General features: G+C 43.9%; 1 protein-coding gene across 3 annotated transcripts in view; it reads right to left on the reverse strand.

Moving 5' to 3' along the window:
* ZNF532 (zinc finger protein 532) overlaps nucleotides 1–24,562 on the reverse strand; it is a 484,821-nt gene that overhangs the window by 192,751 nt on the left and 267,508 nt on the right. For all 3 annotated transcript variants that reach the window (XM_069627063.1, XM_069627061.1, XM_069627062.1), the window contains exon 5: nucleotides 18,219–18,395. In XM_069627063.1, the coding sequence (XP_069483164.1) occupies nucleotides 18,219–18,395 (177 nt within the window). The remainder of the gene's footprint in view (nucleotides 1–18,218; nucleotides 18,396–24,562) is intronic.

The following is a 24,562-nucleotide window of genomic DNA, read 5'->3' on the forward strand; positions in this document are numbered from 1 at the left end:
CTTCCTGGCGGAAAATGGGGACACTTTTTGGAACTCCAGAGTGTGCCTGTGGGCCAGGGCATCCAGCACCCAACGGTCGGTAGAGATGGACTTCCATGCACCGACAAAGTCTGCCAGCCGGCCTCCCACCGGGGTGCTCGGGTGGGGGCCCGACATCACGGCCGGTTCATTCTTGCTCCACTGAGACCTTGCCACCTTGGGCCCCTTGGCGACGACGACTGTGTCCATCGGCCTTGTTGCGGCCTCTGTAGGCTTCATGTGACCGGTGTCCGCCTTGATGGCCTGCAATGACTCGTCCACTGTCTTGCCGAACAGGTGGTTCTCGTCGAAGGGCATTAACAGTACACCCTGGTCTGACGCTGTTGCCCATCTGGCGAAAACCGGTGTCGACGATGTCCGTGGCCACCAGGATGGCATGGTCCGATGCCACCTAGCCTTCCTGCAGGATTTCAAGGGCTTCCGCCCTCTTGTTGTCTGGGAGGAAGTCCAGGAGGGGAGCGTTCTTAGACCACAGCTCCCTGTCGTAGTGGGCCATGATTGCGTGGGCGTTGGCCATCGCTGCCGACGAGATGACTCGTCATCCCATGGTGCCAAGCTTCTTCCCCTCGCCGTCCGGTGGGGAAGTGGAAGTTGATGCCGTCGCCCTGCCGATTTCTTCTTGGCCGCCGCGGAGACCACTGAATCCGGGGACGGCTGTGCCCTGAGGCACATTGGCGCGGAGTCAGTGACCTGGTACTTCTTCTCGTACCGGTCCCTCTTCGCAGGGACCGTGGACGGGTTCTTCTGAAGGGACAGTCCTTCGTCCCAGATGTCGTCCAGTAACGGGACTGAGAGGACGGTCTTCCTCTTGGCCTCCCGTCGTTGGTAGAGGAACCCCTCCTTCTGCTCTTCGGGGCACAGCTGGAACAGCTCTGATGCCCTGGCGATCATGGCGTGAAAGGAGCCAATTTCGTCAGGAGGGGAAGCCCGGGGAGGGGGTGATGGGAGATCGTTCCGTTGGCAGCACTGTTGTCCGTTCCTGTCGTCGCCGTCTCCATCTCATCCCTCCGTGGAGGGGATGGAGGTGAAGGATGGAAGGGTGGGGAAGGATGGACTCGCCTCCGCTTGGGCGGAGGACTCTGACGGTACAGGCGCCTCTGGATCGTCCACCGGAGGCAAGGGTAGCCTCGTCCTTATCTCGGTGCACAGGGTTTGCAGTGCCAGCAAAATGTCATCCTGCCTGTCCATAGGAGGTGGCATTGGTTGCGACAGGAGCGCTGTGGTGCCCGGTTCCTCGCCGATCTGCCGCTCTTCGTCAGCTCCACCCTCGCTCTCCACGTTCACCTCATCGTGATCTTTCCCGTGGGCCCTCTCCTCGAACCTCTTCTCCAGGGTTGCCTTGACGATCGACAGCTCGTCCTTTGAAGAGGTATCCGAGTCTGTTAGGACTACTTTGCCCCCCCTCGTTCTCATCCCGGGGTTTCATGGGGGTATTTTTGATAGGCTGGAAAGACTATTCCCTTTGGGATGGCAGGGAAACTCTAGGCCTGGAGGTCATTTCCATTGGGGTCGCCTCCGCAGGCTTCGCCAGGTCCGCCACGACTCCCTCAATCGAGGCCTTAGTCGGGTGAATCAGGGCTTTCACGACCTTGGGCATGTCTGAGGCCTTCACCGTGAGGGGAAGGGTCACTGTCTCGCTCCCCCTTGGCTTTCTCTGTCGGGACCTGTCGGGGCTTCTCCCGAAGTTTACCCGGGTTGTCCAACTTCTTTTTCATCGAGCCGGAGCATTGGCTCGTGGTTGACTGCGTCGGTGACATCGCTCCCTGCCTGGCAGCCGAGGAGCCCGAACCAACGGCGCTCCTGGTGCCCGCGGACTCCCAGTGCTTTGCCTTCTGTTGGGCCCCTGTCGCCAGAGCGCCCTCAAAGGTCTTAGAAGACCGCTTGGACTTCTTCTCACCTGCTGCTGGGCTCTTCGCCTAAAGCCAGTTAGCGAGTCCAGTACGACGATCTTTCATGGTCCCGCTGGACATGTTCTTGCAGAACACACAGTCCTCTTCCACATGAGACTTGTCGGCGTGAAGGCAGTAGAGGCACCAGGAGTGCTCATCCTCGAAGACGTTCTGTAGTCCACATCCTGGGCAGATTCTAAACAGCTTGGATCCAACGGGCGTCGAATCCCCTTTGTCCTGGGCCATGTCCACGCGGGGTAGGCCTCAAAGATCTTCTGAAATCCTCCAAGAAGTGAAGTTCGACAAAAATTCGCCGTTGAGAACACATGACGCTGCCCTATGACAAAGGGGGTTTCACGGCCCCAGATCTTCGCCTGTACTGGAATGCGGCACAGGCCCAGCACGCCTCCCATTGGTACACGCTCCAGAATCCGCCCATACATGTAAAACTTGAGAAACTGGCGGGAGGGGGGGGACTAATATGACCCTACTGCTGCACCGCGCGTTTCATACTGACGCCCAGGCAGACCCGGTGGCCAACACGCTCAGGGCGTGGGGGAGTATCCTAGGCTCTGACCAAGAACAGCACCCTTACTATAAGTGGCTTCCCCTGTGGCAATTTCCCGGTCTCCCCCCCACGCATGACCAACATCTTGCACACCACTGGGAAAACCTGGGCTACCGTGCTCTTACTGACCTTTTCCCGGATGGAGCTTTTATCACCCCTCAGACATGGCGCCCTGAACATTCCGGCTCTCCGCTCGAAATGCTGCAGTATTATAGACTCAAGGCCGCGGTGCGGGCGGTGTGGCTCTCTTGCCCTATTGAACCCCCAGACTCTCCTGAAATACAATATATAGCAAACTCCGGAGGTGCCAAGGGAATAATATCCCATCCGTACAAAATGCAGCTGAGTAAATCTGCGGTTACCCCTCTCAAACCACGCGACGCATGGGCCAGGGAACTCGAAATGGAAATTACAGATTATCTCTGGGGCACAATGTGCACACACACACGTAGGGTCTCCATTAGCGCTAGATTCCGCTGCATACAATTTAAGCTCCTTAATAGGCTCTACTACACTCCATAAAGAGTTGCCTCATTTAAAGGAACCCCAACTCCCGTGTGTCCTAAATGTAACTCCCACGAAGCAGATCACATACACATGTTCTGGTCCTGCCCTGCACTCAACGCATTCTGGGCGGCCGTAACAGAGGCACTCTCCGAAATAGTTGGTTCGCCGGTGAAAAGGGAGCCACTTGCCCTATTGTTTGGTGCTTGGGAAGGTGAGAATGTAAGGAAAATGTCAAAATTTTTGAATGTAAGCGCTCTTGTGGCCAAAAGATGTATATTGCAATGTTGGAAGCGCCGCAGTCCTCCCACCTGCTCGATGTGGCTAAAGGCCCTAACCTGGACACAAACGTGCGAGGAAGAATACATTGGTTCGCTGCCTTCGAGATCACGACCCAAGAATGTCTGGTCAGAATTTTGTAGCTACTTGAATAGTAGAGATGAGGTGGAATGGACTCCAACTCCCCCGCCAGGTCAGCCCGATATACCATTTGAAGTCTAACTTGTCTCATTGGTTTCCCCTTTCCTGTGTGTGCTTATGGACATCTCTCTGCGTCACCACTCGATGTTATTTCCTGATAGTCATCTTCACCATGGTGGGCTGTCAAAGGTGCGGTTATGTTATCGGCTCATTGCTTTGTAAGTTGTACTGTGCCTGTCTTAACCCTTTATGCCAATAAACAAAAGTTAAAAAAAAAAAATAAATAAAGAATTGCGCCGTTAAATTTCGCCGTTAAAATTCCAAAACGGGTCCCCGTTAATCGGAAGAAGACTCGGGGAAGCTTGAGGCTCGAATTGACCGGAAAATTAGAGTAAAACTCTGTGAAAAAAACGCAACACGCAGTAAAAGCTCGAAAGCTATAGCACGAGGACTCCTAACACTTGAACGTGTGGTAAAATTCTGAAGATGGCTGCCAGAGGAGGGGCTTAGGTAGAGGACAGTCATTGGCTAGGGGCAGTATGACCCAGAGACCAGTGATTGGTTATTAGTAGAAAGACAGTTCAGAAACAAAACTGAAACTGATTTTTTCTTTACCAAGGATTCCTAGCCTGGCGACGGGGAATATTCATGAGCATGTGAATCCATGCCAGACCCCATGCTGGAGAAAGACATGTTATACTATTAATTAGTGAGACGATCACCTTCCAAAATATGTGCACTTCGTTTTATATTTGGTGGGTGTGTACCAAAAAGCCAACTTGACCATAATTTCTCCAACAATACTTAATCATTTGAAGGTAGATATGATTTTATCTGTTGAAAGGTACCAACCTAAACATACTTTGCAGGGATTCTTTTGTTTGCGAGTATGCCTTCAGGATTTACAGTAGCTGCTTGGGCCAATATCCAGGAACAGAATAAACACCTCCCTTCTTCCACCTCCCCCTGAGAGAGAGTCTGAGAGTTTAATTCCCAGGCACTCCGCTTTTTAACATATATTTAGCATACATTTACATTTAAACTGTGCTTTATAGATGTGTGAGACTGTTTGCTCAATGACCCAGTATTTGACTTCATATTTTTTGTAGTTGGGAGTAAAGGATTATTTCTTAGTGGGTAACAAAGTAATTTTCTTTGCCAATGTAGATATTTTTCAGGCATTTAATATATTTACAATCTTAAACGGTTTCTTTGCACCCGGTAATGCATGCAAATGAAAATATCCATTATTAACCCACAATTCTTTTAAGATTAGGCAGTAATAATGTTAAAGCTTCTACAGAGGCACTGCTCTGCTGCTGTACCACATTTCTGTGGAGCTTTCTCTGTGGAAGAAGGGTGATGAATCATATGTCAGTTAATTCCTACTTTTATGTTGGGGTTGTTTTCCTGTTTTCAGGCAGTATATGTGGCTGGTATGCTTTATCTGTATGGATTCATCATCTTGTTGAATTTGATCTTTATTAATCTGTCAAACTCAGTAGATTGCCTGGCTCCTCTTTCCTTAATAAAGAGCTGTAATGCCCAATGACAGGGCTGGATATATTGGAGTCGTGCTGTCTCTGTTATCCCAAACTCCTCCTTACATTTCTTGGAATATGATACAACCGTCTCTTTATACATCCTCTGGCGTCATATCCTAATGGCAATAGAGACAACTCCTTGCCCGCAACCCGACAGCACTGCAATCACTAATCACATTTTCACACAGTTGATGGATATGACAATTTTTGCAAACATTAAAATCCAAAGTGATGGCATTGGAGCAAAAGTAGATACCAACATTTAGAATCCTCTGTAAAGATAGGAAAATGGACTGGGTCTCTGTTACTGGTATTAGGGAATTTATTTTTCGACCATTCTTAAATGGGACAAGATCAAGCAGTTTGGATGCTCCAATTCAATGGTGCACCTGGCTCACAAAAACGATATACATGGAGGGTTATGTCTTTTTCCAGAACTATCCGCCAGGGGTACAAGTGGGCTTCCCTTTGGCAGCAGTATTATTGGACTAAAGCAAAATCTACCAGTCCGGAGTACCGGTTTGATTTGTAGTAATTCAAATGTTTTGGCCATTGAGGTGGTGTTGGACGTGGGGTAGGCGGGCGCGCAAATTGTCATGTTGTTACTTTTATGTTTCCCCAGTAATATCAAATCTGGAATTCATATTGAACTGTGTTGATACCATCTATGCAGATTGGCTGACTACAACTGGCCACAATTTTATTATACTAGGTGGAGACGTAAACGCATGATGTAGGGACCCCGAGAAGGGGGGCTCCTACAGATTTGTTAACCCAACCAGCGTGATGACCAAAAGTAGGGGAAATAGGAAGGGGCAGAGTGGGTGTACTGTTTGAAAGAGTGGGGGTTGACAATACTAAATGGCAGAACATCAGGTGACTCCCCCGGTTAGTGTATTTGGCAAATGGGTACAAAATATTCACATTGGACTATCTATTCTTAAGTAACCCTTGCGCAGAGCAAGTTGAGTGGTTTGTGATATCGATTACAGTGACCATTCCTTATTGGCATTGACAGTGAACGCGAGTGGTTTGCAACAAAGGCAAATTGGTGGAGGGGGTGTGGAAGTTATGGGGATAACCAAATAAACTGGACTTCAAAGAATGTTGATAAGGGTACTAGGGCGACTGTCCAGCTGTTCAGAAACTAACTGTTTGTGAGAATTAGCGTACACAAAATAGGTGACCGACTGAGGCTGCTGGCTTGTGACACTGGGTCTCTTGGTTAGGGACAAGAGTGCCTTTCACATCGAAATTCGAGATGCCAAGCGGCAAATGCGAAGGGACATACGTAAATTTAAAAATGGCGCTGGTCCTGTATGGGGGTGGAGGCAAGGATCAAGAATACTAAGTGAGAATACAGGCATTGGTGGAAAAGAAGATTCTCACAATGGAAAATTCGATGGCAACAAATGTTTGATTCACGTACCATTTGGCAATTATTGTCCAACGCCAAAGGTGATAGACAGCGACTTACTGTCTATCAGTGACTTACTGTAAAAACCCAGTCCAAGATGAAAAATGGATTGATTATAGAAAATCGAAATATGTATCCCCAGACGGAGTGGTTTTAATGGTGGTGGAAACTGGGCTTTGAATTTTGACATCGAGGACATCTACACCACTATTACCCACTTGAAGGGATCCAACACTATTAAAATGCCAACCCAAAAGTATGGGCCGCAATACTAAAAATACATTTTGAAAACATTTGCAGGGATTGTGAAATAGCCAGGACGTGGCATCAGGCTATTGTTCTCCATGTTTACAAAAAAAATATACCCAGAGCAATGTTCCCTCTAAGCTGTGCGCATGTGCGCTTGCCCAGCTTCCTTCTGGGTGCCGCTCAGAAGATTTTTAGCACACAGACAACTCTCACATATTCCAAAAATTTAGTAAGGAACAAGCCACATCATTTTCTTTTCTCTTAAAGTAAGCAATTAATCTTGATATTCAACTAATTTGCATTACACTACTACGCAAGGGACACCTAAAATCCCTAACAGTAAAATACACACACATGAGGTTAAAAACGAATATGAAAATCTGGCTCCATGAACAGAAGAATCTAACCAAGCCAGGCCTGCACGCATTAACCAAATAATGTTCCCTCTCCACCTATGACTTCTAAACCTGACTCTACCACACTTTTACCTTATGACTAACTTCTGCCCCATAACACATTAAGATACTACTAGCCAATGGTGACTTACTCTCTTGGCTCTGCGAAAGGTTAGCAGACGTGTTCCTACATCCACTTGTTTTATGTTTGTTGTAACATGAATAATGTTCACGTGCCATAATTTCTGTTACTGATTATGCCTTACCAAAAGCGTCACCCCACTATATAATCGAACTACCAGCTCAAATATCAGATACTGACTGTAAGTAGGCTACTTGGATTTGTACCCTTATCCCATATTTCCTCTTCTTGGTACATATGTCGCACAAGTGCTTTGAAGCAGCCCCCTTGCAAGTTAATGCATTATAAAATTCAAATATTAATTTGCCCTCTAAAGATTTTGAGAAGACCAATATGATGGGCACTGTCTCCTACTTTAGCATTACTAACATTACCCTATAAGAGGAGAGCAACATTGCAATACCATTTACTCAGCCAACAAGGGATAATGGGTATGGACTGTGCCTGGGATTTCTCGCCCATCGTATCAGGGCAACAGATATTCAGACAGGAGAATGCTTTTCAAACAATCTGCATCGTTTCCAAGTGTTCAGAGCTCCTTTAGGAATAGACCTTTACACATTGTATGGTAACTCGCTTCTATACAAAAACGGTTTCACTCAGCACTTGTGCAATCCTGCACAATGATATGGGGTATGTTGCAAACAATCTTGTATGCACTGCAAAAGAATTGTGTACATGCAGAGTTATGACATTCTTAAAATGCACATTATATGTTGAGGCATTAAATATGCCTTGTTTGTAAAGTATTGTGAGTGTTTAGTGCTACAATCGCTCACTTTATACAGTGCTCTATCAACTAGTATTGTAAGCTAGCACAGGGGCCGGGGAAGGGTATGGGTGGAAGAGCACAGGTCATCACTCCTTGCGGGTGATGAATAGAGCAGCACATTTCGAAAACCAAGTCAGATGTTTCGGCAGTACACTGAAGGAAATGTGTTGCTTGTTTGCTAACGGATAGGAAAGTATAGTACCCGTCTAGACAACAGCACCTTCTTTTTCTTTCTATGCTCAGCTGCTGAGGGCTTTTTATATAACCATGTGTTCTGCGTGTATAGTCTCTAGCATCACCTTGCATCTTATTTAACTGATCACAAAGAATTACAGAATAGGGGTCCATAGTTACAGAAGGCACTGGATCAGTTGTATATCTGTTGAATTGATGCTATTAACTTAAAAGGCATATATGTGATGTTCTTCAACAGGGCTCCACAATAAACCTCAATAAGGCTCTTGTTTAATTTTATTTAGGCTGTGGTGCGCAAGGGTGGGCAAAACTATACACTTTATGATGCGCCCTGTCATTTCACTTCCTATGTCAGGGGTGCAAGCATGGCTCTAATCGGATTTTCCTCCCTACTTGGTGTCAAATGATTTTTCAGGGAGTAAAAAAGAAATTAGCTTTGCCATTAGGGATTCTTTCTGCTTATTAAAAGATGTTCTTTCCCCTTAAAATTCCTCTTGAGATCAGGCATTAATATTATTAGTGTTCCTTCCTATGCCATTGCTTTAGTGGTCACTAATTCAAAGAAATATCAGTGCAGCTTAGTGGGTTGAAGCAGTCATATGTTCATTGTTTCTCGTTTATCCTTTTTTTCTGGAGTAAAAATGGATGGTGCATATGTCTATCAGCTGTAAGGCTGGTGTTATCACTACCCACAGGAGAATGTAATGTGGATAGTGAGTAGAACCACAGGAATGTTTGCATCATATTCTGAGGTGCAGTTATTCTGATGCAATTATCATCCTTACACACATTATTAGAAGCATGTTCTCCTGGACATTGAATTACTTCATTAAAGTGACACTTGAACTCCTATCAGCATGTTTTTTGACACCTAAGTTTTAATTGTCATTAATCCATCGGCAAAGGTTGCATTCTGTCTGAATTTCTTGACATCCACATCAGTTATGACAAGAGGTATTTGTGTTTTGTAATACACGAGTGATTTTCCAGTGACATAAAACATAAATTTTTCTCTGCAACGAAGTACGTTTGCAAGGTACTGTGGCAGATGTTGATGAGTTTTCTGTATAATCACATTTTACATACTTTATTTTAGCCTAAGTGTTTGGAAAAAGTGTTGTAAGATTTGTAAAGAATTGCAGTGACTGGCAAGAGGAAATTCCTTTCCAAACTCTCTTCTGCGAAAGTAGCTCACAAAGTGGCTTACCTCATTAGTCAGTTGAGCACATGGTGGAAAATAATGTGCGCACAACAGAACAACCAGTTCCTCACATAGTGAAAAATAATTAGAGGGAACATTGCCGAGCACATCCAGAAAAATTATAGACTGCTCTCTCTCCTTGGTGTGACAGGGAAGCTATTTTCGACCTGAGGGCTATGCAGTGCTGGGTTAACAAGGGACAGCTATTACACCAAACGCAAACCCTTTTCCGCTCTGGTTCAAGTACTAAACATAACATCAGGTTGAGTGACATGTAAATACAGGAAGCTGCAAGAAGGGGAAACCCAGTATTGTATTGTTTTGTATTGTATTGTATTGTATTGTATTGCATTGTACGGGTATTTGATAGAGCGCGAACAAACACCAGTAAAGGCATCAAGGCGCAAGTTATGAGAGCGAGATGAGCTTATAAACAGGAGAGAGTTTAAAACAAACAGGTTTTTAGGGGTTTATGGAAAGACAGAAATTTAGCAATATTCTGCAACTCAGCTGGGAGACCATCCCAAAGAGTGGGACCCAGGACCGAGAATGATCTTCCTCCGGTCAGAGAGCGGAGATAGCGAGGGGTGCACAAAAGTGAATTTGCTGAGACTAGATCTCTGCTGGGTTTATACCACCAGAACTTAGATTGCAGAAATTCCGCTCCACCACCATGAACAGCACGGTGAACAAGGCAAAGCGCCTTAAATTCAATACGTTTTTTCACCGGGACCCAGTGAAGCTGGAGAAGAAGTTCCCGGGAATTTTCTAATCTAAAGGCTTTTTAAAGCCAAGCGGGCTGCCGAGTTTTGGAGGATCTGAAGATGCTGTAAAAGGAATTCAGGCTGGCCTAAGTAGATCCCATTGCAGTAGTCAATAGATCGTTTATTTTAGTGCAGCGTTTGACTCGGTCAACCGTTCCACACTTTGGCAGATATTGAGTGCGTTGAGATGCCGGGATTAGCTTTGGACAATCCATGTATGCCTACATACAAATACGGCGTACAGGTGCAGTTGGATGATGCCGGATCTCTGACTACATTGGTTAGTATCAACAGGGGAGTCAGGCAAGGTTGTTTGCTGGCTCCCCTGTTTAAACTTTACTTGTTGGATCTTCCCCACTCAGTGTTGTCCGGAGCTGCCGGTCCGCAAAAAGTAGGCACCAGCATCATAAGCAGCGTATTATGTGCTGACGATCTGCTGCTAATGTATCACACCATCACAGGAGTAAAACCCTTGGTGATTATATCCACAAAAATTGTTTATCCATCAACATGGACAAGGCTAGAATGATGGCAATATCTGGTGGTAAAATACAGGGAGTAAATCTGGGGTCCTATTTAGGCACTGTGGATTAAGTGGGGAGCTATATGTACCTGGGTCTTGAGTTGTCGGCATGTGGCGACTACGTTTCTATTATCGAAGGAAGAAGCCAACTACCTATGTCATTAACAAATTCTCAAAACATACCGCCAGATATTCTATTGAAGGTATTATTAAACTTTACAAGCAGAGTATTGTACCGGCCATCCTTTATGGGCTTCAGGCCGTTGGAATGAGGGATCTGTCATGGTGAGACCCTTTAGAAGTTATATTCTGGAGGAAACTCTTCAATCTCCCACCAGCTACCCCCATGGCCTATTTACGGCTGGAGTTGGGTTGGTCTCTCTGAGAGCACAGCCTAAATATCCACTGTTCAGCATATTGGGAAAAAACTATTTAGTTGCTACCTCAGGAAAAATCGGAAGAAATTGCTACAGGAGACTCAATGAACAGTGTTTTCAGTCCATCATATGGTCACCCGACTTTGGGACTGATTAAATAATTATACCCATCTAGAATCGTTACACAATTATAAATACACAAATGGTGTTATTCACAGATACCTTCAGCCTCAACCTTATTTAACCAAGCGTCCCAGCCCATTGGTTCCTGGCTTCATGTTGCGCCTTCGAGTAAATCAACTACCCCTGCTAGTATTTCAAGGTGCATACGTAAAAATGCCAATGGAACTTAGATCCTGCCATTTCTGTAAAAATATAGAAATGTTGGAGACACAGACACGTACTGACCCAGTGTGACACTATGTGTACGAGATACATGTGCATATTGGGCCAGTTCGTGAGTTGGTATGATTGCATGAAAACAGACAAATTCTGGAAATATTGTCTAAATACGGACTCCGAATCGGTTCACATTGCCCTGTATAGACTGTGGTGTCAGAGAGGTGTTTACCTATGATTGGCGATTTGTCCATAAGAATTGGAAAAATTAATTGAGAATGGTGACAAGCTTAACCTGTTTTAAAGTATTAGAGATGTAGTACATCTTTTCTTACATTTTCATAATTGTATTTGATGCAATGTATTAGATTAAATTAAATGTATTTTACGAATAATATAATGTGGCTTTTATGTGTTTGTATGTTTATATGATTATGTTAATCATTTGTAAAAGTTCTTTTATGAACTAAATCAAATATAATACATAAATTATGGCACCAATAGGGGTTCCTGCATGGTCTCCTTCAAGGAAAGAATAAAGTAAAGTTGAAGACAAAAGTACCACTTCTGCTTAGGTCAACTCCTCTGCTTTCAACTTCTGCAGCGTCTTTTATACACAGGTTGTCAGGATGCTTCTTCTTAAGGTTTGTGCTCTCTTCAGCAACTCCCTTCTACTAGTGAAACTGTACGAACAGGCTCCCTGGCCCCACAGTTGACTTCTGCTGCTACTTCTTCCAACTACTACAATTCTGACAAGAATTTTGAAGACTACTGTTCTACTGCTGCTACTACAACTTCAACTTTAAGCAGCTTCAACAACACATCTTTGACCTCTACAGGTTGTCAAGGCACTCTTCCCTCTTGTATGGCAAGAAAGGGCAGCCTCTTTGTCTTTCCTTCTGTCTTGCAGCTACCACAAAATCTGCCTCTAGCTTCCAGACTATTTATTCTCCACTTAAATAGGCTCAGCCAAGCAGATTGTAAATCAGCTTATTCTAACAAGTACCCGGCTCCCTTCCCCATCTTCATATACACCTTGTCCTCCTATAGTTACCCCAAGATTGTTGAGCCACGCTACCAACTTTGGATAATCTTGTCACTTTTATTTTAGAGGACTCTTCGGTAACAACAACTTCAACGACTCCAGAATAATGGCTTAATTGAGCAGGATTCACTTTTACAGAGTTCACTCTATGGGCTTTGGTGATGCTTGTTCTTGGTTCAGCTTCAGCCACGTATACGACTTCTACTTCAGTGTTTGATATGTTACAAGATGTGGGTTTCCTAATGGAAACGAAATCAGGCACGCGCAATTTCATTTTACTCTCGAACTGCCCCTTCAAAAAGATGCACGTTCCCAATTTTCAGTCAGCGTTCAGATTCCAAGGTATCGTGAAACATCGCGTCACACGACGCCTCTTTAAACAGTGCTTGTAACAATGAAGTTTACCAGCAACATTCTTCGTGTTAATAGGAGCCATGTGACCGATAGGCAACAAGTTATTTCTAATAATGGGAAAAGAGATGCTTTCACTACACGCAGGCACTTCAACTTGTTAACATAAGCATGTGCTACATTTCTCTTATTAGAAAGGCTTCCCACTTCTGTGAAAAACTTCTACTCAGTAAGATGTGTAAGCAAGTGCGAATAAAGCTGGCAACAGTTACCGGCAATGTATTTCTGTTTTTCAGGAGTACATAGCTTCCTTTTTCTAACTCCACAATTACGTCGTCTGCAGGCTGCTTCTGCTTCCAGGCTTGGTTTCTTCTCCTGCTACTTCTACGTGCACTCTTGGGACCCACACCCCTCTGCTGCACGGGTGTCTCTGACCCAGCCTCATTAAGGGACAGTCTTCCACTCTCCAGTTTCCCTCGGTTTGCTTCTGCACACAGGCTTAGGGTGAATGCAAGACTTTCACAGCAATTAGGCTGTCTGTTTCTTCCAGTCTCTTCCAATGCTGCCACAGCAAAACAGGGTTTATGAGCACAGGACCAACTCAGAGCCTGAAAGTGAAATCTGCCCTTACTCTGCTCTGGCGTCCCTTTTGTGGTCACACTTCCTTGTGAACTGCCAGTCTCGTGCTACAGCTTCTTTAGCTACTGCCGACCTTCCAGCTCCTGCTCCAGCTTCTTTCTAGTGCTACTCTCTGCAGCAGCCTTTAATGCCCTCAGGTGGGTTAATTGGCTTCAGGTACAGGCTCTTAGGACTAATTGCCTGACCTTGCCAAAAGGTATTAGGCTTGCCTGCCGACCTGGACTCCTGCATACTTCTTTAGCCCTCATCTTCTTCATAGTCCATGAGGGACTATGGGACTTGCAGTTAATTTTGGGAAAATTCAATGACTCCACTTCTTTAAAATGGCAAAAGGCCTTCAAAAGGGCTGGGTTACGGAGAAAAGTAAAAAGGGGCTCCTCACAGCTGAAAAGCTTTGCTGAAGGAACCGAAAGGGACTGCTTCACAAACTGGGGCCAGGGATTTATCCCCATAAATAGAAGGCCACATAAAGATATGTATGCCAGAAATGGCCCATTGAAATTCAGTTTGCTTGTAAATCCGCCATTCCATAATAAGAATTACTAATAATTATTTCTTCGGAAAACACGTTTGATCTCCCAGTGGTCTCATGAGAGAATTATAATCAATAGTCACTAATGACATTGGATCTAACTTCAGGCCTTGACAACGACCAGGGGTCGAAACACGTGTCGGCTGTTTTTCTTTTGGAAAATAAACATCATTCAAAATCTCACATGATTTGGACATATACTACGTTTGTTTGAAATAATCTTTGCATTGAAAGGACTGACCTTGAGCGCAAGACACTCCCCCGAAGCTTAACTCTCAATCTTCAATATTATTTAAAAACTTTGTGGGAAGTTTGAGGGGGTAGTTTTTGTTTTGCTGCCAGGATAATCAGAACTAATTTTAAAGGCTGGTTCTGGAACCAATTGAGAGTGGTCACTAGCGCACCAACAGGGACTGATCCCACATTCACAATTATTTTCCTGTATATTGTACTATGATAGTTATTAATGTTTACTTGATGACCTGTTAAATTCTCACTATCAATGTTTTGATTTTTGACTTGTGCAGCGCTCTTTTGCTCCTGAGCTATGTTTGTGCTAAACAAATAGTAGTTAGGTCTCTGATGCCAGGAAGGACACTTAAGAACATGAACCAAGGCCAAGTTATCAGGACCCGGTTAACCAACCACACGAAGAACTGCATTTCCCAGAATTCTACAGAGGGAATACCGCAGATTAGGCTACAGGGAAGGCCAAAACACCCCAGAAAGGTGCTTTCCAAAGCCCTACAGGACATTCCTGTGTACCTTGTATCATCATCCTATGTTAGGAGGTTTTGGTAAAGTCCTGTCTGAGACAGGGGGACACCCCTTAGGTCTAGCCTGAACTACAAAAAAGGTTTGGTAGCAATGGCTGAGCACCCCAGCTTAGTCTAGGAGGCATGAGTGCTGTAGTGAGGAACAGTACTCCGAGCATACAGTTCAAGGAAACACTTCTACACTAGCAGTTATATAAAAATAAGGATTTATTTCATACACACTAAAGACGATACATCTAAGTAAGGTAACAATCACACAGTAGCATTAAACAAGAAGAGGTGCCATATCCAAAAGGATAGGAATATACTTTAGAACAGTTTTAAAAGTAACACAAAGTAGCAGAAACCTCTCAAACAAGTATGTAAACTTCAGACCAACTTGTATAACTTTAGTTGTTCTCTACTTAACCAATCTTAAGAAGTCCAACCGTATTCTGGGTGAGTCTCACTCCTATTCTGGGTGGCTGCTTTGAGGAATGCAACATCGAGGCAGGTGCGGATGAATGGAGGAACTGGTGAGTTGCCGGGAACTCCAGAGGAGCTGAAAGGGGTGGAACAGTAGCACAACTAAAGCGGGGCTAGAGACACATAACAAGAGGTACGTCGGGCAACCGGCTCGTTACAAGAGGAAAAGGCGAGAGCCTTAGGGAGCCCAAGTGTACAGAAGAAAGCCGGCAGTTAACCGAAGGGGAAAGGCCAGTGAACAGGTGGCACACTGGTGGGTGGCGGGAAGCGTAGGGGCAGCCGGTTGACTGGGGAAGCAGACTGCAAGACTTAACACTTGAAGGGATTAATGGTAGCACGTTGAAAGAGGGTGAAAGAAAGTGCCCAAGAAACTGAAGATCCTTGAAACTGGGGGCAGAAGGTAGTAGAAATAGGATGAAAGAGACCAGAGACGGAGGGGGGAGACCCTGCTGAGGCAGTAGATGTGTATTGTGAAGGGGACACCCACGCATGTGTGTGCCGCATGAGTCAATAGGGAATGAATGCGTTGAGCGAGGAGGCATTTATAAACCTCCCCCGGATTTAAAGAAACACATGTTGAAAGCTATACAACTGGGAAACAGGAGGTGGTAATACTGACACGTTTCATTCCCGCCCTGCCTCTGAATTGCCTAGAAGTGGCTGTGCTGACTGTGGAGAGTGGGGATAAGGCAATGAATAAGAGAAGAGAGTACCTGAAACCTTAAATAGGACCAAAGAAAAGGAACCCAGGAGCAAGACGCCAAGACGTCTTGGTGGCCTTAACTTCATATACCATGAAGGAGGAGATACTCAGAGCGGCACGATCACATCACATCAGAAACTGACAATCAATGGGACCCAGATTCATTTATATCAACACTTAGCGATGACAACATTACAAAAAAGGAGGTCAATACAACCAGTCACAAAGGCATTAATAGCGAAAAACATCACCTACAAAGGGACATTGCCTTTTATACTGTGGTTTACGTGGGAGAGCAAGCAACAACGGATTACCACATGTGAGGAAGGCCTGTCTCTGATGCATATGGAAGGGGATGATGACCAAACTAAGCAGATGCCAAAACAAAATCCTATGAATGAAGGTGCCAGGCTATGGGAATGGACAACGAACAGAAATAAGAGGTGTGAAAGGGAAGTAAAACTGACAGGTCCCGCATTAAACAAGGGAAGGGGGACAGTTTACAATTTAAAACAAAATGTCAATGGTGGCACAATGAGGGATGGGGAGGGGTGAACGGATAAGCAAACGTGCTAGACTAAGGAGGAGTGCGCCCAGACGGAGGGAGGAATGTGGGGTTATCTTGGAATCTACATCACGGTATGGAATATCCTGGCAGGGGGAATTCCCAGGGTTGTACAAGGCCCAAAGCCCTGGATTAATACCCGGGAGGGTTCAAGAGAACCTAGGCCATTGCTGGGTAAAGGGAAAGGAGAGGGACATGGAGAGGGGCCAGGAGGGGCAGAGGAGTTGGGGTTGGGGAAGTTGGGAATGGTGTGTTGTATGGTCTACATTTTATATCGCGTTTGAATGAAGGTTCGGCACGAGGCTTAAAAGTGGGTAAATGTGTACTGGAAGCCGCAGGATATGGCTGAAGTGAAGATTATAACCCTGAATGTGCAGGGCCTGAATTTGCCGGCTAAATGTCACTTGATATTGTGGAGACTCTTGTAACTCCAGGCATCTATAGCGTTCCTACAGGAGACACATCTCCTTCCTAAGGATGAATGGAGGATGTCCCATTAAGCCTTCCCCAAACAATATTACACATCTAGTGGGACGCAATTTTGTTAAGTGCCAGACTGATCGTTAAAAAACTATTTCTGCACAGGGATACCGAAGGTAGGTTTCTGATACTCAAGTGTACATTAGGGGACCAGATGTATACACTGATCGCAATATAAGTCTCTAATGAGAAGCAGGACCTATATCTGAGGGAGATACTCTAGAAAATAGGTAGTTGGTGTGAGGGACAGGTAGGGATTGGAGACTTCACTTGTGTAATAGATCCTGCATTGGATAAAACACTGCTTGCCACCTCCATAGATGAGAAAAATAGGCAAAAGTTAGGAAAGCTCTTCAGTACTTTGGGGGTAATGGAGGCATGGAGATTTTTCGACGATCAGTAAAGAGAATATACACACTACTTGGCAGTATATAAAGGCTACTTAAGAATCCTGTCACTAAGGATATGTCCTGCCACTAATGATATGTCTCTCCACACCCCTCATCAGAGGGCTGTTAGCACAGGTACATGTGTGCTTCCAAGAAAACCTACAATTATTATATATTATATGGTCTACGACGAGAACGCACAGTAAAAACACTAAACACTTCTCTTCAAGACCAAAACGTCTTTGTAAAAATCTAAACAGATTAAATACAAATAAAAAAAATTAAAAATTGATATAACTCAAATGGTCATAGAATTCATAACTGGATGTATACTCTCCAGTCTGCATTTCATATCCTGGGAGAGTACATACAGGTTTATACATGATTATTCCAGGATCACCTAGAATGTTGTAATTTCTCCAGGTCTTTACATGAATCAAATTGCAAAATGCAGCAATCACAGAGAAGCAGCATAACAACGGATAACTTGCACTACACCTATAAGCCTGTTATGTACATGTGTGCTACTTGCTGTATATCGGCTATTCTTGTTTTTTAAAAAAAATCAAAATAACAATGTAGGTTGCAGTCACTCGTTGAGGAGTCATTCTGTGTGGCAACAGCAGGACATTCTTCAGGGCAACTTAATTCCGGACAGCCACAAAAGGCAGCTAATTTGTAGCCCATACTATACTCATAATACACTACAGATGAAAATGTATTTAAAGACAGTAAGACTATTTAAAAATCTTATTTTTAAACACAAGTCATCCTGAAACATTCACAACAACTTCTGTATTTTACAGCAAAAGAATATAGTGTGCACAGATGATAATCAACTGTAACCATGTAATTAAGGAATGAAACTGTATCCAAGGATTTTATTGCCTTTTTTTGGAAACATAATTGGAAAAATAATACTTATTCTTTCTTACTTTGGTTCTCCAATTTTGACACCAGGGTGCTGTGTATACACATGAGAATGTGTACTGGGTGCAGATTTGAAAGCCATGGGGCAAATTGGACACTTGTAGAAGACTTCACAATGTGCGCCTTGAATGTGAGCCTTAAGTGAAGCCACCTCAGAGTAGATCACATTGCAATGTAAACAGCTACAAAAAAATAAAACAAGTGGTCATTTCAAAATCCCACCACGAGAAAATGGTATTAAATGCAATGCATCCTGTGAGAGCTTGAACATTCTCAGTGGCTATACAAAAGCATTGTATTAAAAATATTCAAAACGGATCATTAATTAGAGGTTACCTAGAATCAAAGTAGAGCAAGGGTTATGCATTGCCCACAAATTGACATTTTGACATATTTCAGCACTATATTCAAGGCTAGCTCAAAACCTTTAAATGTGTGATTATTGTAAAGCAAGCAAAGGATAAGGTATTGTCATGCACGCCAACTCCCTCTCAAAGAGCACTGTGTGGTAAGGAGGACTTTAACATTCCGTCAAACTGCATTGCGACTAGACACTTTAGAAATACCAAGATCTATTTTAGTAGGTTCATTTTGTTAAAATGAAGATTAGAACAATGTTGTAGATTATATTCTCTTGGACCAATGTGCTACATGCAACATAAATGAGAAAACATCAGGTATGTGAACACTTTTCATAAACTTGCCACTAAAACTGCAGTTTCTTCTAATCAACTACTACACTAAGGGAATAAATAGTACCTAAATGTAAGGTAAACTGTGTGGTAATAGCCTTATTGATTGCATTAAAATTCTGCATAGAACTCCTAAATCGTTCTTTACCTAAAGATACACTTGCAGATTATTCAGGCTTCAATATATTGCAATATCACAATTAAATCCTTTTTGTAGATGTCTTTCCCTGGTTAAGTTACCCAAAGGAGGTATGCTTGAAATTTATTAGGGTTAATCACTTTGGCGACACACCTTATTCTTGTGCAATACTCGTCCTTTTCTATTTACGAGATTCAGTCACCGTTCAAATAATCCTTCCATTCCAGAAGCATGTTGTTCTTAAAGAAACCTTTGTGCCATGTGGACGGATGTATAATCCTTACATAGATCCTGTCCTCTGTCTTCCTGCGAGACGACTTGCTAAAGTACTCAGATGATTTGAACAGTGATTCTGAATCTCGTAAAAAAAGTAAAACAGACTTCCTCTGGGTAACTTAACCAGAGAAAGATTTCTACAAAAACGATTTGTGACTCCAGAGTGTGCTATGAAGATGAGAAAGATTAAGGATGGAAACTTCGCCCATTAGAACACTCCTTTTGAACGAATGAATGCAAATGTTGGTGAAGAGGTATACTACTGATGACAATCCTACAGTAAGGTGTTATGAACTGAAAAATGACGAGTGGTTTTCATAATGATGTGTAGTAAGAATACATCATTGAACAACATTGAGAGTTCTAAAACACTTTTTAAAGAATTGACCTACAGTATTTGATACAAATTAAGTTTTCTAACAAGAGGATACTGATGTGTTGCTGACATAGTACTAAAATGAATAGAGGCGTTAGATAATGAGTTGTGTGTAGGAAGATCATTTTTATATGGTTTTATAATTTGCCAAAGACTGAATGAGAGAAGTACATGCAGTGAAAATATATTTCTACACATACCAAATATAATAAAGGTCTTTGACACTAAAGTGTGCATGTGTAATATAAATCTGCTGTGACATACCCATGATAAGACATCATATAGTTGAGTGCTTTTGACGTTCGGGGTACAGCTACTGTGGCTGTGGTGTCTATCCCGGTGTCCTCTTCCAGAATAGGAAGATAACAAGATGCTGCTACTGTGCATTCCACCGCAGAAAAATGAACAGCAGGAGGTTTTGCAGCAAACAATCTGTTAGTGGCTGTAGGCGTTAGGAGTGGTGCTGACTGCATGGTGTGAAGGCATCATGAAGTATGACACAGACAATAGATTAAATGTTCAAAAGAAACTGATTTATTAAAGTAAATGTCAGGATGGTAGAAGGCCTAACTTGCCCTGTGCTAGGGTGGAATATCCCTACCTGAATGAAACTAGGGTACGTCCGAGTCCATGAGTTCAACTTAAGAATCTGTGCCCAAAACCTATCCTTGCCGTCACAACTAAAGCTAACCAACGTGTAGGGTGTCAATAATCAAAGAAATAGTGTTCAACATAACGTACTAAGCTTCTCCCAGTTCTTCAGTTCCCCTTCCCCAAGTTCAAAACAATTCAAAACATTTCAGATTGCCTTTCTCCAGTTCATGACAACATAGTTCCACAGTCTTCTCTTCCAAGTTCCCTTCCCCCAAGTTTCAAGCAACACAGTTAAAAAAGAAATCGGTCTTGAGGCTTCCTCCGAAAGTCAATATTAGTAATTACTCAAGTGTCAAGGTCGCTTCCCCAAGACGTTAACTCTGCCACTTTTTGTTTCGCAATGTTCTGGACTTTCACAATTTAGGACTCACTGGTCTAGGCGCAGTTGTCAGACTACACGGTTTACCCATCAAAGGTCGTGCAACCAAGATTCCTGAACTCATGAGTTCACACAGGTTCTTCTGTGCTGGCCCCTGTGTTCAGAGTCAGATTCACTCAGTCTCTTTTTACAGGCCTTTTGGCGTTAGTTGTAGCCGTATTGCATTTGTTCATACAATTCACTTAGTTCACTTAGGATGGTCTTATTTCCTGGCCCACCTTTTTGTAGTACTCTCACTTGCACTCCACTCCTCACCTTTTAATCACCATTTGTTTGGCCCATACAGATTTATCCAATTTCAGGATGCAATATGCTTAATTTCGTGTTTTTACACCATTTGATATTTCACTGTGCATAGTTCAGCTTGATTTCAGGTTTTCTTAAAGTGTGGTATTCAATATGCAAGATTTAAGTCATTTTTAAAGTTTGGTAATCAATTCGCGTGATTGAAGTACTTTTCAAAGTTTCTCATTGTTCGGTATTCAATATGTGTACGTGTAGCCTGCCAGCAGAGCCCCGAGTTATGAGTGGCTCTTCTTGGCACTCTACGGTCCTGGCGTTCCTCTCCTACGGCACCGGCTGCTTTTTCTCTGCTTCCCAGATGGCAGGCAAACCTCAGCGAGCCTCTCTTGCACGCCGGGCACTGTGGGGCACACGCCAGCAATTCCACGGCCTCTGGGCGGACACGGACAGTGTCCTCTATTGTCGCTCGCAGCTCCAGCAGCTTGTTTCCCCAATTTAGAGTCTCCCACACACCGGATGTCGGCCGCCGTCCTGGATCTGCTCCTCAGCTCCACCATGGCTGCCTCTTCATGGTGCGGGTCCCCTGCTTGTCCTCCCCACAAAGGCCCAACTGTTGTTCTCTATACTGCTTTCCAACTCTCCGTTTATACACCTGCAACCTCTTGAAAGGTTGCAGGTGTGCAGTCTCAAGTGGGCTTGCCTGACCATAATCAGAGGGGAATGCCTGACCCACATAGTACTCTATAGGCATCTTCTTCATCGCAGTAGTAGACTGGTGAAATGGGTGTTAGGTGTTCACTACGCTTAGTAGCCTCTTATTCGTCCCAGTACTGTCAGTGTCACGTCACATGTGGGAAAATTAGGGGGAACAGCTTCATAGTAACCCATAAAGGTTGGACAGGACTAGGCTGATTTTTAATAAGAAAAGCAGGATGGCATGTCTCTCCTGTGGATGCCCTGCTCCCAATCTCCAAGGATCCTCCACCCAGGTGATCTTCCCTCACTTCTCCACCCCCAGGATCTGGATCCAAGAGCAATGGCCTTTCCCTGGCCACCCGAGCAGAGGATCCAGGGGGAGTAGGAGTGAGGTTGCCCGGAGGTTTTTCACAATGGTGAAATGGAACCTTGGGGATGGAACCTTGGAACCTAGGGACCGAGAGAGGATGCAGGGCGGGAGAGTGGAGGATGAGATGGATGATGGCAGATGTGGGAAGTCGTCGTTTTGGAGAACTACTTGAATAAAGACGATTACTTACTGAAACCTTCGTAACAGCCTCAGTGTTCTTATTATAACAACTGGCGATGAGTGCACTGGAAGTGAAAACCTCTCATTGATGCGTGCAGTGGGCCCTCACACTGCTACTTGTCGCTGACGATAGTGGTGTGGTGCGGTGCGGTGCACCTTCAAGGGTCATGATCTGCGAAGCTGAAGATCGGATCAGCGCCTTTCCTAAGGGGCGGTGTTCGCCATGTTCAGAGGAGGCTGGAGAATACAGGGCACCAAGCGGAGGCTGGTAAGCACACATGGCATTGGAAGCAGTGATCAGAGACACTCCATGATAGGGCGCGAACTACATCTGTTGGTGATAGTGGCCATCTTTGTAAACAACAAAGAGTGGCGTCTCACAAAGTCAAAGTCAATATAACAATTAACAAAAAAATTGTCACAACAGTGGATTATCAAATTGAACAGATGGCATACAATTCAGAGAACTCAAATAGTTCACAATGAGTGTATTTAATGCATAATGATAAAAGAATGGCGTGTGAGGAAAACCACATAAATTACAAATAAGTTTGTAATGAGACAAACAATACATAAGAAATTTTGTAACTCAAGGGTACTTAAAAAATAGCCCCTCGAAACCTTTAACCAATACACAAAAGCAATAACAACTACAAGAAGTCAAAATACCAAAGATACTTCAAAGCTAGTGATACCTTATTGGATATAACAATGATCGCGTTGGACCATACACTACAATTATGTTCTAATATCAGACCATTAGTAGTGGCCAGTGGTCAACTAGAGGGTGATAACAGCGAAACACAACAGTAATACATTGGTTTTCACAGTAAGCTAATAATACCTTCCCTATTGCTAGTTTCAACGTTACAGCAACATTGCTTTACAACATAAACAGTCTTCCTTCGCCCAAATAACCCTGGGTTTGGTGTGCTTAACAAATTAAGAAACATAACAAGCCTGTAAATCACCTCCATTCATTTGATAGATGCAAGCTGCTGTCTCAAATGGGTCTTCGTAACTTGGCCGCTGTGTAGGCGCTATGTTCAAAGATCATGATGAGGGTATACTCCCCTATGTTATTCTGATTGATTCTACAACCTTAGTTAGGTGGGGGAGGAAAAATTAGCCTCTCCTTTTGACATGCAGACGCCATTAGTCTGGTCCCAGGCTTAAATCTCAAATCACCTCAGTGGATTTAGGTGTAAATCAGGCACAGGTGTGCTTTTAATGATGTGAATCCAAATATACAGAGTTAAACTATGGATTGGAAGTGGACAATGTCTTGTTCGCCCGTTCTGTGTCATTGCATCAGAGCGGCTTGTGCTTCACATGTAGGGTAGCCACGCAGATGCGCCTCCGTTGTAGGGCCTCCTTTGGCTGCACTAAATTAGATCCCTCGCCGCCAAAGCTGATTTCACTACACGCTCACGATGAGCTCCACCTATTGATAAAGTTATCTAACACAGAACCAAGAACATAAACACACACATCCACAACAGACGCAAAACTTTAGTTTCTTTTCACAAAAATTATAGTTTCTTTTGAAGAAAACAGCAATAGCTGGGAGCATAACAAGTACTTTTAATTTTAACATAACACTGAAAAGAGGTAATTAAGTCCACGAAAACATGGCTAACTTTTTCCAATAGAGGTTGTAGCTAGCGAACATCACATAGTTCTAATTTCTTGTTAAGTGTGATCAGTGATCTACTAATGGTGATTTTGTTCATCAATCGATAAAATCCCAGTCTTTGCATTCTTTACAGAAAGTTATTATCTTCCATCGCAGATTTCTGATCGATGCACAAGGCGTTCCATTACAGAGAAGAAATTAGTGGTTTAAATTTCAAATGCAACACTTTCACATCTGCACGTTTTCAGAACCTATAGACTGCCATGTTGCTCCCTATAACTGCAACCACAAAAGGACAGATTGGTGTCTGGCAATCGTCCCAGATAATGGTTATCACAGATGTGTTGTTGATGATTACTGTCCAATTGCAGTTGAAGAAGCCGTTGACCGGTAAACTGTACACATGGCAGGCACACATAGGTATAATATTGTCATGTTTTGTGGGCAGAATTGGTCTCTCTGAACAGGTGGCGGCGTGTGGGGCTTTTGAGATGTCATCCCCTAAGATGGTGCTCCCAAGTTCCAGTAACATCCTAGCCTTTTCTCTTCTCCCGGCTCAGTCTCCGCCCATTGGAATCAGAGAAAACAGTTATCTCGGATCTCAGACAGAGGGCAGACGCGTCGCTACTCCTAGCAGCGATTGCTCTGAGTTTGCAACTAAATTCCTGGCTTTTAGTTAATTGCATTAGCCGCCGCTTATCTCTTGTG

The sequence above is a fragment of the Ambystoma mexicanum genome, chromosome 6p, assembly GCF_040938575.1.
Source record: "Ambystoma mexicanum isolate Mex_15411 chromosome 6p, UKY_AmexF1_1, whole genome shotgun sequence".
Lineage (NCBI taxonomy): Eukaryota > Metazoa > Chordata > Amphibia > Caudata > Ambystomatidae > Ambystoma > Ambystoma mexicanum.